Below are 17,292 nucleotides of genomic sequence, written 5' to 3'. Positions count from 1 at the left end.
ATATAGTGTTCAAATAACACGAAAGCATTGCCACGGTTGAGTTAACTGAATCATTTAAACGATAGTGACCCGTTGCAATCGTTTACTCTTTCTTCCCTGTGGTGATGCCGCATCGAATATGTGTTACCACCAGGGATGTCTGATTGTGTTATGCCATCGTTCTAACATGTTGTATACGCATTGCTCATTGCCGTCTACAAGTGGTATCTGTTATCTGTATGTATATTCTGTTCAGTCCCGTTGACCAGCGTGTAGTCGTATGTATAGACACGAAGGCGCGACTATACGGAGCCAGCCGAGTCATATGGTAAATCTTTGTGCCCCCTCCCTTAGCCTGTTTTCAGCGCCTCTTCTATTCTGATTTCCCCACTTGGATAAACTAGACTAGATGACTGTGTTCCGCTGACGAGCCGGCTGGCTTCGTGGACGTTTGGTTACTTGATTTTAGAAATGAATGAATAAAACGTTACCTATTAGAGTTTCTCTTGCTGCATAGTTCTCTATTTCTTATTGAGAGCTTATTGGCCGTTATTCAGTGGAATACTGCAAGCAACGAAATACGGTGGGACCAAGGCTTTTCCCGTAATTCCCGTAAAAAGTTCCCGTAATTACAGACGTGGAGGGCATAGCCGAGGAACTCCGGGTTTGGTTAGGGTCGACCGTACAGCTCCGAAGGCAACGCAGTAAGAGCTAACCGTAATTAATGAGAGGTGTGTCCTGCATTAATCGTGTGAAGGATAAAAAAAGAAGGCCTAGAACTGTCAGGTGACTGTAAAATGATTTAGTTAAATTAATGGTCTAGCGTAGTCGATGAGAACTTTGTAGAGCGTTCTGCCATGCGGCAGCTGACATGTCAATAGTATAAATCGAAATAATATATATCTGCAGTTTTTGACGTTATATAACTAGCTTTGAGTTATGGAACCACAAAGGTTAGTTCATCACAGATAAAGGTTTGTAACAATCTAGTGATGTTTGGTGACGAAAGTAAAATGGTATTATAGAAAAATGAAGCTTCACTATAGTCACTGTTGCTCCTAAACGGAAATAGCTTAATAATTTCCAGAATCTGCGACTCAAGTAATAACGGTATCGCTTCAAAGTCTTTTGTAATTAGATATTTAACGTTTGTAACGAAATTGAGAGGTATCAGTAATGCGCAAAAGAGCATCACCTAAAGATTTTTTACGGAAGTTCGTATTAATTAACTACTAATAATTGAATGAGCCACTCACGTTAGGGTAGAAAGCCAGCATTTTTTCATGTTGTTTTCTATCGCGACCTGTATTTATGACATTACGCGCTCTTGTGCTCCTTTACTCCTCGATAATGACACTACTGATATTAATTATAATTACTTATTATTTGATCTTACCGATACTCAGGCGCCGGTTTACATTATTCGGAAGGGAGTCTGCAAGAACATTTTTCTTACCCTTTTTGCCTTCCAATCTAAATGATAAGAAAGCACATTCACTAACAACGGTGTTACGAGCGATTTTAAATACTGCGTTTATTGCTATTTATGACCCCATCAATCGCTGCTCGAAGCGATCGAAGGTGCATAGGAAGTCATTGAAGTGTAGAGTCTAGCAAAAGCAATTTTAATTAATTTAGAGGCGGAATTATATCTTTACGAGGTAGATTTTTTTTCGGATCGCGTCAGTTGAGATATCTCGTCGAAGCTCTGTCCAATTGTCAGGCGAGATTCCATGCCCCGACCGGCGATTGGCTAGGTTTGTCTCAACTATAACGAGCAACGATGTTGAAGACAAGCGGTTTTGACACCTGTGCATGTCCAGGCAGATAAAATTCTCTTACGGTGTATTCCCTAGTTAGTAGTGAATCCTGACAGAGTTGTCAATCTTGTGCGTTTCTGGGGCAGACTTTACTAAGGTAACTGCTAATATTATAATAAGAATCGACCGATGTTGCGCTGTTTCCGTAGCTATTTTTAGAAAGCTAAAAATTATCTCTGCACTTGTTTTACTGATACTCGACAAGGCCAGTGCTTAAAACGAATTTCTGTTGGCACCTGTGTATCACAAAGCAATCTCTCTCTGTGTAGAAACTAATGTATTTAATTGTATTCTGAAACTACTTAACAGACGCCTATGGTTTAATAGATTGTTAGAACAAAATAAGCGACGTTTGCTCATGCGAATCCTTTGGCTCTATTGAGGTATTAACGGGCTACAGTTTTGCTTGGCGCTACTCCCGTAGAACGTCACGCTTGAAGCGGCACAATTTTCATTTCAGAATCGTCTGTGTCCGTCAAGCAACGCTACTACTACGTCCCACTTTTGTTATGGCCATAGACAAATGCTGCCAAAGGGACACAGGCAATATTATTCGCCTGAGTCATCGGACAGCCGACTGGAGTGAGCCACTCACAGCGAGAGTCTTTCCGTACAGTTGCGAAGAGCTAACCAACATACATGGCTGTTGTGGAAGTATCGCAAAAACAAACATACTTAGAGTTATTCGTTTGTATTTTATAATTCGGAGATGAGACTTTGTTCCGTGTCAACATGTGACGGGTGTTATTTTTCTAGAATTTGCAAGTACACTTTGATTTACTTGCAAAGGACGTAAAGACCTATACAGCATGAGAGGAAAAACATTAACTGTGGCGTAATACTGCTTCCCTTAAACAACGAGTTTTGTATACCAGAAGAATTTACTATTTCGTAATATATATATATTTTTTTTAATGAGTTGTGCTTTTTTTTGCGCCTATTTCATGAGCTCAAATCATATACGATACCATTAGCTGTGTTTTTCATTATGACGCAATTCGAACGACGTTTTACCGCCGTTCGTAGCTGCTTAGGAAAACAAAGTGACATTCGCCAAAATTTTCGAAACTGGTCCGCGTAGCATAAGCGAAATCAGCAAAGATAATTTTCGGTTCCCTTCTTCTATACACCGATGGGAAAATTCGTGTACCGATTACAATAACAAAGGCAATGACACCTTGGGATCGGTTCCAGCTGGATTATTTATTTCTACATATGACATCTGTTGACTTTACGTCGCTTTCTAGTTAAAATAGAATAGAGCGTTACTTTATTCAAGCAATTCTTCTTGAATAGATCAGATTAAAAGATGTTTCAAATATAGCTTCAAGTAATTATGTCTGGAAAACTCGCCCAGTATGACTTGTACTTGTGTCTGCAGTTGTCTGACTCAACTTTATTAAATCGCATTGCGCATTTGAATTTATGTGACTGTAAGGTGATTTGGCTATTTTTTTTCTTTATTTGCAATGTTTATGCAACGCTGTGTACGCACAATTAGACAACATCTAACCTTACTTAAACCGGATGTGGGCTTCGGCCCCGATGATTGGATCTAGATTGGCTGAGACCATTACCGCCAACGAATTCTCTCTTATACTTCAATCCATGCCGGCCTGGGTTTCCTTTCAATAGTATTACAATATAGGCTGAAAGGAGGAAGTGGTATGTGCCATCGATTCAACAAGTTGGGGTTACCGTAGTTGGGTTCTCTACCACGTGGGTGGGAAACCAGGTGTCTGACGGAAAATAGACATGCCGGCCCGCTTTCTTTGTCACCTCTCAGTTTCTTCCTCTTATTCACTGAATCTACCCAAGTTTTTTTTTTATTGTTAAAACCGACTCTTCTTGTTAAAAATGCTGTAAGCCAGAATTTTGTTTTGCCCCCGTTGCTCCCTGAACCCAAATACATGCTTTTCAAAATTCCTAATTCCTGTAGATACCGCTCTTTTGATTTTAAAGTTGGTGGTCTTTTCTTTGGCCGTGTTGCAGGCACCTTACTGTGCTATAGTGTGTACCTTGTCATCTCAGTCGCAGCAGACACACAGATCTTAAACAGCCCTGTCCACCTGGTGCACGCAGAATTGGAAGTCCCCGTACCTTCTGAAGGACTAGGCAAGATGGAAGACAAGTTTATCTCCTGCTCGTTCAATCCGGTTCATAATTGCGAAAATGTTTTCTGACCTTAAGGCCTGAAGCTTCACGTGGGTGGTGTATTACTCCGCTTGTTAAGCACTTATAGTCTTTTGCTTCGCTTACTCTTCCGGATTTCTCCAGCTCCGTCTCCGCCTGTCTGTCTTATGTCTTCCGGAAATGAAGGGTGCCAGCAACAAGATTGCGTCTGTACTGACAGTTCTGTTTGCTAGCGTCATTTTAAAAGCTCAAGTTCGTTGAACTTTGCGAAGTTGGCCTTGATACCTTATGTAGAAGATCATGGTCTTGCCTAAATCGCCTTTTCAAAAAGAGCAATGGGCTCCCCTACCAACAATAACTAGTTCTTTTTTTTGAATCCGCCATTAGTTTCTTGATCTCGATTGATACCTTTATGGCTTTAGCATCCGGTAGCCGGTGGCGGATGCTCCCTGTTGTTGGGTCCGGGTGAACTTTTAGGTAACTGGTTGATATTACCACTCCTATTTGCTTGCTCACCATCCAGTGCAAGAGATATTTAAGCGTAACTTCTTTCCTATAAGGAGCACTGCTCCTAACTTAGCCGGGGACGGCCTCAGTTTATTATCGTCCATCTGCAGAAAGACCATGAGCAATGTTTCACCTGCCCTACACTCCAGTTCGCCCGATTCTTTTTCAGTGACCGCAAGATCGCTGGCTTATGCTAGAAATTTAACCCTTAGGGGCAGGCTTTCTAGTCAAAGAACGTCATTGTATGCAAAATTGCACAGCAGAAAACAAAGTATGGAATCTAAAGAGAATCCCGAAGTCATAAGAAATGTCTCCTGGTTATGACACAACGCTTTTAAAGATATGCAGAAGTTATGTTAATGAGATGCTCTGAGGCAATACCTGTTCGCCATCGTTCTCCATCAAAATCTGTGGAATTCATTATTAACATCCAATATCGTTTTCAAAAGACTTTTTTCATGTGTAGAGATTTTGTCTTCCGTAGCAGTCGCTTGCAGTAAGCACATAACGATTTGTCCAAAGCTGAAAATGTAATATTGGGAACCGAAGAGCATACCGTTTTTCTCAGCAAAGTCCAAGAACCTCATTTTTAGGATTGCTTTTGAATAATGATCTGAAAAAGCACATGTAATTGTGGGCCTCTCTACCCTGCGGAATAAAGACTACCAGACCTTTTTCCACGTGGTCGGGAAAGCACCAGATCAAAGGACATTCGTGAAGACCTTGGCAACCTTTTGAAGGCTATCTTTGTTGCCGTCGGTGATACCTCGTCCTTCCAAAAATCTTTTTTAACTTAGAGCGTGTTCCTGCGCCTTGGATCTCATCTATCGTAATTTCAGGGATCTCTTCCGTTTGGCTGATATCGTACTCCGTTTTATCGAAGAGACTGCGTAGCGAGAAGTTTTCTAACGGTATCCTCCTTTTCTTTGTCCGGTATATCCCTTCTTGTGACTTTTGTTTCACCTCTTGTCATTTTGTATGCTCCACACTTAAAGTCATCTTATCTCCGTTCCAAAGAATTATTCCAGCATTGCTCTTTACTTTTCAGGATATCTGTCCCAGTATGACTTGGACTCATCTATGGTCCAAGACTACTGCAATGAACTACTGCTTTCAGTCGTTTGGTTTGTGGATTAGCTCCACGACACCTAAGCCGTCCTTCATCTGTCGTTTGGTTCAGGCAGTATTTTGGTGTTATATCATTCTTATACAGTGGCGCTTTTGTATGCATCTTCCAGCAAAGCCTACAGACCGCCTGCGTCTATTGGATGTCTGCTCTATTCAATGTGATAACGAATCACTCATGGTGTAGTTGTTATACCTTCGAACTTCATTTTCAAGTTGATCATGTTCGAGTTGATTATGACCATGTCATGCGCTGCCATCCACTCCGCCAGAGCGCTATCTTTGCAGTCGTTTCGACGACTCCTGTACATCCAAAGCTACATTGAAATTTTCCGTGGCCATGCAAAATTTCTCCTCCAAGTTTGCAAATAGCTCTGTTACCCCGTCTACGAGATCGTTGAGGTCTCGCAGCAACCCGTTATGAAACAGGAGTTCAAGACCCTCTCCCCTTCCCCAATGGCGCTTATGAGAAGTGTTGGCCGTCTCCTCTGCTAGTGATGCCATTGTTCCTATAAGCTATACGCGTGGTCGCATTAACGCCGCTAATCCAATAGAAGTTATCGCACAACAGAGTCAACTCTCTTATCCCCCTATCCAGGGAAAGTGTAGACTTGCTTGCTGCTAATGCAGTTCTCTTGAACAGCCTTAAACATTAAAGGTAGTCCGGGTCCTCCTAACTTGTTTTTTAAACAGAACAGTTACGACCGATGTATCTATCGTAAGCAAAACGTTGAGCTAAATAAGTGAACTTCGCACTCTCAATGTAAATATAAATGCCAAAGTAAACACGCCAAAAGTCGATACATTTCCGATTTTGCAAGTACCGTATATTTAAACGTTTTTCTTCCTTCCATAATACAGAAGCCAAGTAGGCTTGTCCACGTAAACCTTAAAACCAGTCGGAGGTTACAACGATTACTGTCGAGCCGTCGTGGCAACCACCCACTCAGAAAGTCACGACAACTTTTGCTTGTCGGCTGTCTGACTGCTACGCGCGTCTTTGAGAACAGGAAATTTAGGTAGCATATGTTACGATACGTCAAATGGCGTCTATATTTGGCTTGATGTTGGCGCTACGAACTTCGGTGAAGGATCTTCGGACCTGTGATGACTCCACCGCTTATGAAACACCATGATCTAGATCCGTCGCGTTCAATAAACGTCTTTAAGCCAACTTCTTAGAGCTACCAGCTTATCGAGATTTAATCTTCTGAAGGTTTTCGGGGCTATTGATTTTTTTCTGGTATGACAGCTGAAACGGCGCATAATAGTTTTCCCTGAACGACTAACTATGTTTTGCATAGACCATAGATAATGTTACGCGATCTCGAATAGCCTAAAAGCAATGAATATCAGCCCAAAATTTTGAATACGCACATGAAATGAACCGAACGAATATAGATCTTAAAACCATGGATTTTCAATAATACTTTCCGGAACGGAATAAAATTATTCTTTCAAAAGTAAAGGTAAAATCAAAGTTGATTTCACAGCGGCTGAATTACTGTGGCACGTTGTTATGGGTATATTATCGTTATCTACATCTAAACGTGCTAATTTCGTCTAAGTTAGGTTTAAAGTTGGCATCTTTGTGATGGCACAGTACTAGCATGTTTGTCTACTAAATGTAAGGACCCGTGCTAATTTGATAATGAAAACTAGGCGTAGAACAACTACGTTTCGTGCTTATTAAAGCTACTTATTTAAAGTGGTGCATCGTAAGAGCAGCACCAAACACAAAGCTTGAAACATCTAGTATTTTTTATGTTTAAGTGAATATGCTAAAGCTAGGTTAAAAATGTTTCCATAAAGACGGGATTCTCTGTCGAAGAGCATCGTGTACGTCATGATTGTTCCTATTTTCAGGGTGAAGGATGTTCCTCTTCTCCGGCGACTGTCGATTGAAGCTGGCGGCCTTCTTGAGGACGCGTTAAGGGAGGATGCATGGCCAATTCTGCTCGGTATCGATCATTCGACTACGACTTGCCGCAACAGCAAACCTACAAGACAGCAACTCAAGTCAACGCCCTTTCATGAGCAGGTTCGATAGGTTTTTGTTCTCCAAATATATATTATGAAAAGTTCTATATATATTATTACTCAAATTGCATTTGAAGACATTCTATAAGCTAATCAAGCACTACCTGTAAACAAGGATATAGTTTGAAGTCTTTGTAAAAATCCCCTCTTTTTGACACTTATGGTTAGATTCTTAGAAGAACTTCTTCGTTCTGATATATCCCACGACCGGATCAACCGTTTATAACACCAACAAGTTTACTCAGTCTGTGTTCTCCGGCCTCCCTTGTATCACGGTTTTTAATCAATCCCTCAGAGGGCAAAGTTCTATGAGATACTTCCTATTAGCAATCCGTAATATTTTTTTAATTCTTTTTTTTATTTATTTTATTAATTTTAATTAAACGCATATCAGTACTAGTTTAAACGAGTTCCACTTATTCTTATCATTCAACTTATTCAGCACAAAGCTTCGCACTGCCTTTGACGTAGCGCAATTACGTGTCAGTCACGTATGTTTTAGCTATATGTTTTGCAATAACGAGTAATAGAGTTAGTGTCGAAAAGATCGACAAGAATGATTTCGCGTTCTGGCCGGAGATAAACGAGAATAGTGAAAACCAAGAAAGGTCCAAAAACGGTGGAGATAAGTTAATAAAGCTTTAATGAAAATGTTACGGTGTCTTTGCATATAGATGATTGTGCTCGTAATCTATTTAGCTACTCAAACAAATATAGAGAAAACGAAAAGTTTCGATATCAGGGACGGTAGTTCAGGCAAAGTTCCTTGGATATTAACCAGCCGGTAAACAGCACATCCAGCTGTTGTTTGTTATTTGCATTGTTCTTAAGGGGACGCATATTTTAAAGAGTTTAGTTTTTGGATTTGACATCTGAGAAAAATAGCTGTAGTGCATTACATACATTTACGTACCTAGCCAAGGAACCTGTCTTAAAAATACTTGCGGTTATCTTACATGCAGTGGTAATTTTGTTAATTCATTAAATTAAATTAAAAAAAAAGCGCATAATAATTCAAAATGCCCAATTAACGATATCTACGACAACTCATTCAACATTAATTAAATCTAGAATTCGTCTGAAGAACGCTTCTCAGTGACTGGCCGTAATCGACAAGTGGCTCCCTCCATAAGTGGCGCCGTAGCAACCAGCCATGCATAAACTACGAGCTGACAGATCAAACATATATATACTAGGTTAACGTCTAACCATTGAGCAGGTTTGAGTTTGAATGTTGCATTCAATCCCTAATCGACCGCCTTAATAGAATCTTCCCAATACTCGCTCAATGGCCTCGTTTCTCCACACTGCCGAACAATTCAACATTTGTTGAATTCTCACACTACACCCTTTCAAATCCATTTCATTTTTAGTGTCCCACTTTCCCCGACGATGGCTGTTGCAGCGAATGTTAAAATGGTCGAACTCTACGGGTTATGTTGCATTGCTTAAATCAAGGCTAGCTTGGATTATGCTATTGCGTAGAACTTCGAAGAGATCGCCAATGACTCGAGTTCGTAAGAGAAGGCGGCGTCCCAATAGTGAACTAAATGTCTCGTAGGGCAACGTTTAAAAATGCTGTTGCCTCGATTATATATAGAACTCATACATACGCCCGCATAATTCGTGCTCTAAACATTACCAGAAAAGACGCCCGATCCATATCACTTCACGCTTCTTTGATGACGGCTCAATCAACGCAGTTCTTCTGCAGCGGTATATATCTGACTGTAGATGTACCATAGAGCGCGTGCTGCAGGTTAGTAGGCGTGGACGGGTCGACTATAATGGAGCACTGGGTCATTCATGCTGCGATAGCAGTTCCTTCATTATCGGGCCTGCATAGCGTTGTTGACTCTTGCATGGTGTGCCATGCTTTACATCACTGCCCGCTCTGGCAGCATAGCAAGTAGCTGAACTGTAGTGGCGTATATATCACATTGTGACTGTTTTTCAATATTTACGAACTTTATTCGTGTGCTTGGCAATATATGGGGTACTGCCGATCGAACGCATATTTCATAGACGCCACTGTACCATAAAGCGCTTTGAGTAAGGGTGCTCTTCTCGGATTGACACCAGATTGGTTTTTTTGCAGCACTGCTCGCGTGCGTAAGGTGCGCTCATGCATCGAGCATTTAAGTATGGAAGTTGTGCTAAAGGGCTAATATTAACCGGCTGTCCAATGTATGTTAATGATATGATAAGGTCCCATCGTTAGAGCCGCTATCAGAAGTTTGCCCCTGGGGAACTTGGTCAGCATGTACTCTTGACAATGAGTGGTGCAAGTTTATCTTGGAGTCGGGTAAAATGATCTCATAAAATGGGAGCAAAAAGGAAGGACAAAATAGCTTTTATGTTGCTATTATGTTTGTCGCAGTTCTACTAGTTTCAAGTTCCTGTGGATCGTACTATACTTTCTCGCTAATTACATATTATGTAATTCTCACTGCATTAATTAAAGTTTTTTGCTAACACTCCAATTATAGTTTTATTAAAGCAGTTGAAAAAGAGAGGCAAACGTACAAGAAAAATTAATATCGCAAGCGTGTCAACAATGAGATGATGCTACAACCACTATTAAGTATACTACACAAAAATTTATTTCAAGTGGAATCATTTTGTACTAGTCACGCTTAGAGCCATAGCGGAACGAATAAATGTTGTTGCCGGACAAATGCTAGGTAATACGCTGGCAGTACCTAGTAAAAGGCTGTGGTTCCTCTATGGCCTGCATCTGTTATCGATGTTCCGGTGTTTCATTTATTCATTCAGTCTACAGCAGACTACAACAGGTCTACAACAGATAATTTTGCTGGTAAGCTTATGTGAAGAGACAGGGTGGCCAGACTATGCAGATGTGACAGCACAACAGGAAGATAAAAATTATGAGGACCTTAGGAAAGCTAGTTCTACTTTTCTATCTAGGACCACAAATGATGCTCTACCTTGACAATTTACTCGTGGTACTTTGGGTACGTGGTTTGTTACGATTGAAAGTTTTCTATTGCATAATATCATACATAAGTACACAATAATATAATAGCCCTCGGTCAGCGAACTTCGGTCAGAGAAAAACAGTACCTCACATTATATGGAACAGCTGCTATAGGGGGCAAAACTAAGATTTTAGCATTTATGAGCCAAATTTTAATAAGAGCATGGCTTAAGCCAGCTGATTCGCAGCAGGAAACGCCATAGCTTTTTGCAGAACCCCAAAATTTGCAGGGACACGGATTCATTAGGGCTTCAGTGAACTAAGCTTAGACCGCCATATACTGATTGTCCAGTAACGCTAATCCAGAACAGCTTATGTAACCGAAGCTTGCACAATGCGTTCTTTGGAGTGGCATAGCACACGCTGTACTAAAAGCTCAACTTTGCCTCGCTCTTCTTGCTATAAAGTTTTCAATTTAACTTCAATTTGGTGAAATAAAAGCATCATCATTTTTTCATCATAAAAACTGACATTGAAAATGATTAAGTTTTCAAGTAACTAACCGATTTCAAACCATTGTTTTTACATCGTCAAATCTTTGTTTTAAATAGTTTCTAGATCTTCATAAACGTGTTTGCATGTAGTTTCCATAATTCACATAGATCGTCGCTGGCGCAACTTGAAACAGGGACTTTTAATGTTTTTCATCCAGGTGCTTAGCCGTCTATGTATAGCGTTGCTGAGCCTGTATCTGTACCATACCTGCCGATTAAGCGGCACGACTCGTGTAAAATAGTCACTATTATTCTGGATATCCTATACATCACCGTGAATGCCTACAGTTACGTGCCTCTTGGCGCACTTACAATCGATGGTATTTTATTAGACTATTATGAAATTTAGTTTTTTATCTAAAACGTCTATGTTAAATTATTAGTACAACCGGAAGTTCTACACTGCCTGCTTTCTGTTTCCACTGTAATACCTTTATCACAAAGAAGGCGTCCTTACAACAATCTGCTGAAACCAAACCTATATAATAATAATATATTTGTTATTAAATTTGCACGTATAAGATCTCATCGTTTTGTATGTGCCATTAGGAACTGAAACTGAGAACCCTACGGTTTCAACGACCTGGAGTAGCTCCAAAGGTAGAGCCTACTTCTTTAGCCATTCCGTTGAACAAGCTGAGAGTGAGCAGTCCATCGTTTATGAGCGCTACTCCCTATTCCCACGACGGCTGGCACCGGAAGCTTGAAAACAGAACGCACAAATTCAAAACTCATCGCCGCTGTTACTTAGATCGAATTGTAGATCGCATAATGATTATTTGTTCCAAATAGGGCAGTGAATTTAACAGCGACAAAGGATCCACGCACTATTTAACCAACCTGTGGCAGAATGGAATGGTTGTCCCTTTTACAATGGTCGTCATAGCAGTCTATCGGTTATCCTAACACGAGCCATCGTATGCAGAACAGAAGTATCCGACAGTAGAGATTGCAGGATCTTAGGAGTGTACCATTTGGCCATAGGCGAACGAGACTGATTTATACGGACCAAGGTAGACGATCCGTCAATGGTGTTCAGGTTACGCTTCGGGCACATGGCCTTACCATTACATTATTGCCAGTAGGGCCTGTTGTCGGCCTGCCAGGTCTCACAGTTGATTGGATACTCATCTAATCCTGGTAACTAAGGCCCTCTAGAGCCATAACTACAAACAAGCTCTTCACTACAACGGAGGTACTTGGCAATAATCTCCTAACAATCGCTTATCCTTGCGAAGCACAGTAGAATAAATGTTAATACTTGAATGGTTTTGTCAAAAATATAATACGTTCTGTAATAAGTATAAAAGTAGAACACGTGCCTTTGATAACGCAGAAGATATTGTGAAAAAAAAACACTTAGCGTTACAGCAAAAATGATTAAAAAAATGTGCAAATACAACCTCCACCATAACGAACAGTAATAATAATGAGAATATTTATTGCTGTTTGGGTAAAATCAGGTTGTAAGCGAAAGCCCAAAAAACAAAAGATTCTGTTAATCGCCCTCTGTAGATGATGCCCATGTTATCTGAGATTTTCTCCAGTAGCGATTAAAGAACCAGCCGCGTTAGTTATTTGGAATCAACAGTACCAAAGGAATATTAGAAAAAATCCGTTTATATTATACGTTGTTAAAAACTAAGTGAATTTAATAAATTATCATATCCTAGGTTTCGATGGTATATTTATTTTATATACACGTTTAATCTACGCAGTTGTTTAACATCACACCCTGTTCTTTGTGCTGCACCATCGACGAGACGAATTCAGTGTACCAACTTAGTTAACCTTATTTTATAAACGATATTTGTAAGTCTAAATATCGGAGAGATTTGCCATTACCGCCAGCTGTTGAGAATATGACCACAGGTTCGTTGCCCTCAGCTTCTGTCCATTGACCTGTTTTTTCCTTTCCCGCCTCGTTATACCAAGGCACGCGGTTTAACAATAACAGCACAAATAAATAGATACTCGTTGTTTACAACAAGAAGCACCTAAAATAGGGAAAAGGGTATTAATGACAATATGTAAGTAAACAATTACTCTAGCGTGTTCAACTGCCTTATTGCGATCGACAATAGATTCAGTCTTACTATTACCTTTTCGTACTATTATAAAACGAAAGAACAAGAGCTGCAATCTGCTTATACTGTGACATTTTATATGGCCCGAGGGGGCAATGTCTGCTAAATTTAGGTCGCACGTTCTAACAAAAAAGTTGCTGAAAAGACAGCTTTGTATAAAAGGGGTTATATATAGATGGATCCATTGAATCGACGGCAAATTACCTTCATCTGAGGTCGTCATCAGGTTACTGGACATGTGACTTGAAAGGGCGGGAGAAAAAGGGCGATTCGGATGGATGAAATGCACAAACACAAATATCTACTATACAGAAACCTATCTGTTAGTTCAAAACATGTCTGGCGTGTGCTGTCATAGCTTTTTATTCGCATAAAGCTGGATTCGGGAACCCAATCCAATTGGCAGGACATTGCAAACCTTGTTTTTACTTGTTTTTAAGCCACAAGGGTCTTACTGATATCTCCTGATATGGATCATCCAGACTGATAAGTTATTGAATGACAAAGGCTATAGAGTTTGCTCAGAGCGTATAATTGGGACACCGAGATTTGAAGAACATAAAATGTAGGACATTTCACTTTAATTTGGGTTACAAAAAGTTATGCTTCGAGCAAAGCTGCCTATATATGTAAAGAAAACATAGGCGAAGAGATAGACCCAATGGCGTTTAATCGTTTAAAGTAGAAAGTGAATGAATTCATTATGAGTCAGTTACAGATAATGAGGTTGCACTTGTTATGCCAACGACTTTATCAATAAACCTTTAATTTTAATTATATGTTCGGATGTGTATTTGTCCTCATCAAAGGTTGTACGAGATGTAAATCGAACGATTCGCCGCTTTCCGCCTTCGATTCCACGAAAGATGAGGCTTAGCCTTCAGGAAAGCCTGCTTGCAGTGATCTCCCGTGTCCTCACGGCCATTCCAGAACTGCATTACTACCAAGGGTATCACGACATTTGCGTAACAGTTCTTCTTGTGGTCAATGGTATGTCAAATAGAAAGGATAGAAATTTCGTACATGTAAGCTCTAATTGCATTATGAAAAAAATGTTTTGAAAATTAATCTCATTTGGAACCTGATGAGCCTTGCTTGATCTGCCCAGTTATCTATTCTGTTCTATATTTTATTTCGTCATTATCTATATCAGCTAATACCAAAGTGCAAAACATAAAAGCAACGGTAGAAGCCTTGCAAGGATAAACTTCAGTTACTCCTAAAATGCTTGAAAATTTTGTACTTACCTTATCTTAGCTATGGAAATATAACTCACTTTGATATTGCATGACACCTCTTTTAATTGTACAGTATTTTTTCGACTCTTTAGGCAACGAAGAGGCTGCCTTCAGGATCATGGAGCATCTGTCTCAAACAAAGTTACGCGCGTTTATGGAATCGTCGATAAATGGAACCACTCGCCAATTGGGTATTATCTACCCCTTATTGGGTGCCGTCAACCCTTCACTACGAAGATTTCTCGAAAACACCAGCTGCGGTATGTGCTGGATTAATTAGTTTGAAGATTATCTATTTTTCTATGCCAAATAGAACGATATTTGTAAAATAGCCGTAATCGATGTTTGCCATCATTTGCAAAAATCCTTCTTTTATACATATTCAGCGAAGTCACGCTAGTCTGAAGCACTTAGATTCACAGCTGTTGCTATAAATTAATCTGCTGCTCTTTTCTATTATTAGGAGTTGTATTTTTGCTGCCATGGTGTCTGACATGGTACGGTCACGAACTTAGCCATTATCCAACATTAACAAGATTGTTTGACCTGTTTATGTCCTCGGTCGACCTAATGCCTGTATACCTAGCAGCGGCTATCGTTCTGCCTCATCAAGAAAAATTGCTCAAACAGGTAGACTGAAATTCAGCTATCGCCCTTAGGTGACACAGCTTTATTATAACACAGAAGAACGTTAAAAGACAAGCGTTCATTTTGGCCATATTTACTCTACCAACTTATCTTCCTGCTGATATTCCGCACGAAAACGTTGATTCTACCTAAAACGGTCTGAGGAATTGAATACTACTGCACGAACTTCATACGCATTGTAATGTCCTCTGTCGCCTGTATACAATATTCCTTATAGGCTACAATAGTCTGGGCTTAATTACGTGTTAGCGTGACCAACGGGACATCTTATTATACCCTTTACTAGCACGCCACTAACCCAACCAACGTGGTCGATACTGCGCAAATCAAAATGAGAAAACCTTTTTTACACATCCCGTTGTTGTTGTGCTAATATTATTGCTGATATTATCGTTATTGCAATTGTATAGGAATGCTCGTTGGCGAACGTTCATGCCTATTTGGGTCAGGTGTTACCACTGCTACAGTGCTCGCGTGGCGACATGGAAGACCGAGTAGTGTTTGCAAAAGATCTCCTGCGGCGATTTCCACCAGCAAGGTAAACAAAAATAACCGCACTTCTTTTGTTGGTAAAGCTAGAAAAAGATTTTTAAAAATAGGAAGCTATTTTCTAAAAACCGAAACTATTTGCATCAGTTACATTTTTTAAAACACTACGAAAGAAATAAAAACAATATTTTTCAAAGGTAAATACGCTAAGTAACTTTTAACAATAGTATAAAGGCTGTGTTTTATAACGAAGAATTCAGGATAGCGCTAAGATGTTCCACTATTATAAATGATTTTACTCATATACGTTACATTATTAAGACAGTTATTCTTTGTTTTCAGTGCCACAAGTTCACGGTACTAGTAGTATTCGTTGTATTGTCCTATATAGATATATGATCTAGTCTAAAATTCTAATAACAAAGTAAATCGTGATGTAATCTTTTCAGTTTGTTCACCATGGAGTCGGATCATCAGACTGGTCCGTTTAGTATATCTGATACATCAATTGGCTGGGAGAAGGTTGATTCTCTTGAACGAAAACAGGTCGCCACGTTCCTCCTTGAGGATTATGTGATAGTCACCTACCGAAGAGAGTCCACGGAGAGTGTTGACTTTAATGACGAGGTCGATAGAGGAAGTGATCGCCAACCTGTAGAGTTTATGACAACTGCGTGTTGAAAAGGGAGTTACGTTATGCTGAGTAAAAAGGATGTTACTGTACGTCATCACTTCGTCATCAGCAGATCTCGGAGTAGTCCAATGACTTCAAACGATTTAGTACCTTTGTTTTAATAATCTATACTATGGATGAACAAAAGTAGTGATACAAATATATATAAATCTAACCTAAGCATTACCATGTCATATTATGTAGGTGATTCAGTCCTTTAACATATTCCATGCGTCGAAGCGTTTACAACGTTTTTACGTATAAATAAACACGGCAGACATTTCACTAAAGGAAAAATAGTTCGATAAAAATATGGCCAAAAACACGAAAGAACGGCGGGATATTATAAGTGCCTGTGTGTTTGCGGAAGTTATGACACTCATTTTTAATAACTTAATGTAATTTAAAGGTAACATGTTAAAAAAATAACGACAAATGCGTTTAGTTAAAATTCTTCTCACATATAAAAAGATAAATTTCAACAACTTTGTATGTTGAGGGAATGCGCATAATCGCATGACTAACTATGTATGAAAATGATACATCAGTAAGACATTGAGCTGTTTCATTAGCGTCAAAGAACGAACAGCTCGTTTCTCTCCTGTTTAACTTTAATTTATGCTTAGAGTATTAATGTATTTAGAAAAATGTATGTCCTAATGGAATACGTCCGACAGTCGTGGCGCAAAGATGCGGCAAGATATCAGTTCTAGATATATATGATTCTACCAAAGATAATAACAAGTTCTAGCACATTTACAAAAACGTTAAACGACAACCGTCCAACAAAGGAGCACCAGTGACACCTAAGGATTAGATCCGCCAGCACACAGGATGCATACGAAGGAGCAATAGTGAAAATCACAACTTATCTATCGAACAAAGTAAAGCGAGGGATCATCAATCAATGCTGTAAGTTTATCCATATTTTGCAAGTAGTCGTCTTTTATGTAAATATACCCTACGTCGCAATCAACCCTCGGATCATTTGCTCATGATGTGAACGTTTTGAATGTCAAAGCTACTCAATAAATGAATCGAACTCTTAGAGTGAAGTGTTA

At 39.7% G+C, this 17,292-nt stretch overlaps 1 protein-coding gene and 1 long non-coding RNA gene across 5 annotated transcripts in view; one reads left to right on the top strand and one right to left on the bottom strand.

The window, feature by feature from the left end:
* The window catches only part of LOC111248594 (TBC1 domain family member 20-like), a 19,310-nt gene extending 2,899 nt beyond the window's left edge, over positions 1-16,411 (top strand). For 2 of the 4 annotated variants that reach the window (XM_086988581.1, XM_022801165.2), the window contains 6 exons: positions 7,431-7,605; positions 13,993-14,173; positions 14,514-14,681; positions 14,885-15,051; positions 15,480-15,607; positions 16,008-16,411. In XM_086988581.1, coding sequence (XP_086844707.1) covers positions 7,431-7,605; positions 13,993-14,173; positions 14,514-14,681; positions 14,885-15,051; positions 15,480-15,607; positions 16,008-16,239 — 1,051 coding nt within the window. In that variant the 3' untranslated portion in view covers positions 16,240-16,411. Of the gene's footprint in view, positions 1-94; positions 217-284; positions 766-7,430; positions 7,606-13,992; positions 14,174-14,513; positions 14,682-14,884; positions 15,052-15,479; positions 15,608-16,007 lie in introns of those variants that run through there. The other 2 variants (XM_086988579.1, XM_086988580.1) reach the window with 2 other exon arrangements.
* Positions 10,063-12,343, bottom strand: LOC147755753 (uncharacterized). Its single transcript, XR_015327422.1, has 2 exons — positions 11,937-12,343; positions 10,063-11,798 (listed from the first exon to the last, which is right to left on the bottom strand). It is a non-coding gene; the product is annotated as an uncharacterized LOC147755753 (long non-coding RNA).
* Positions 16,412-17,292: the final 881 nt, after the last annotated feature.

This window comes from Varroa destructor, unplaced genomic scaffold (genome assembly GCF_002443255.2).
Source record: "Varroa destructor unplaced genomic scaffold, Vdes_3.0 BEIS01000004.1, whole genome shotgun sequence".
Taxonomy (NCBI): Eukaryota; Metazoa; Arthropoda; class Arachnida; order Mesostigmata; family Varroidae; genus Varroa; species Varroa destructor.
The sequence above is the reverse complement of the archived record's forward strand: the minus strand, read 5'-3'. Positions and strand labels throughout refer to the sequence as shown.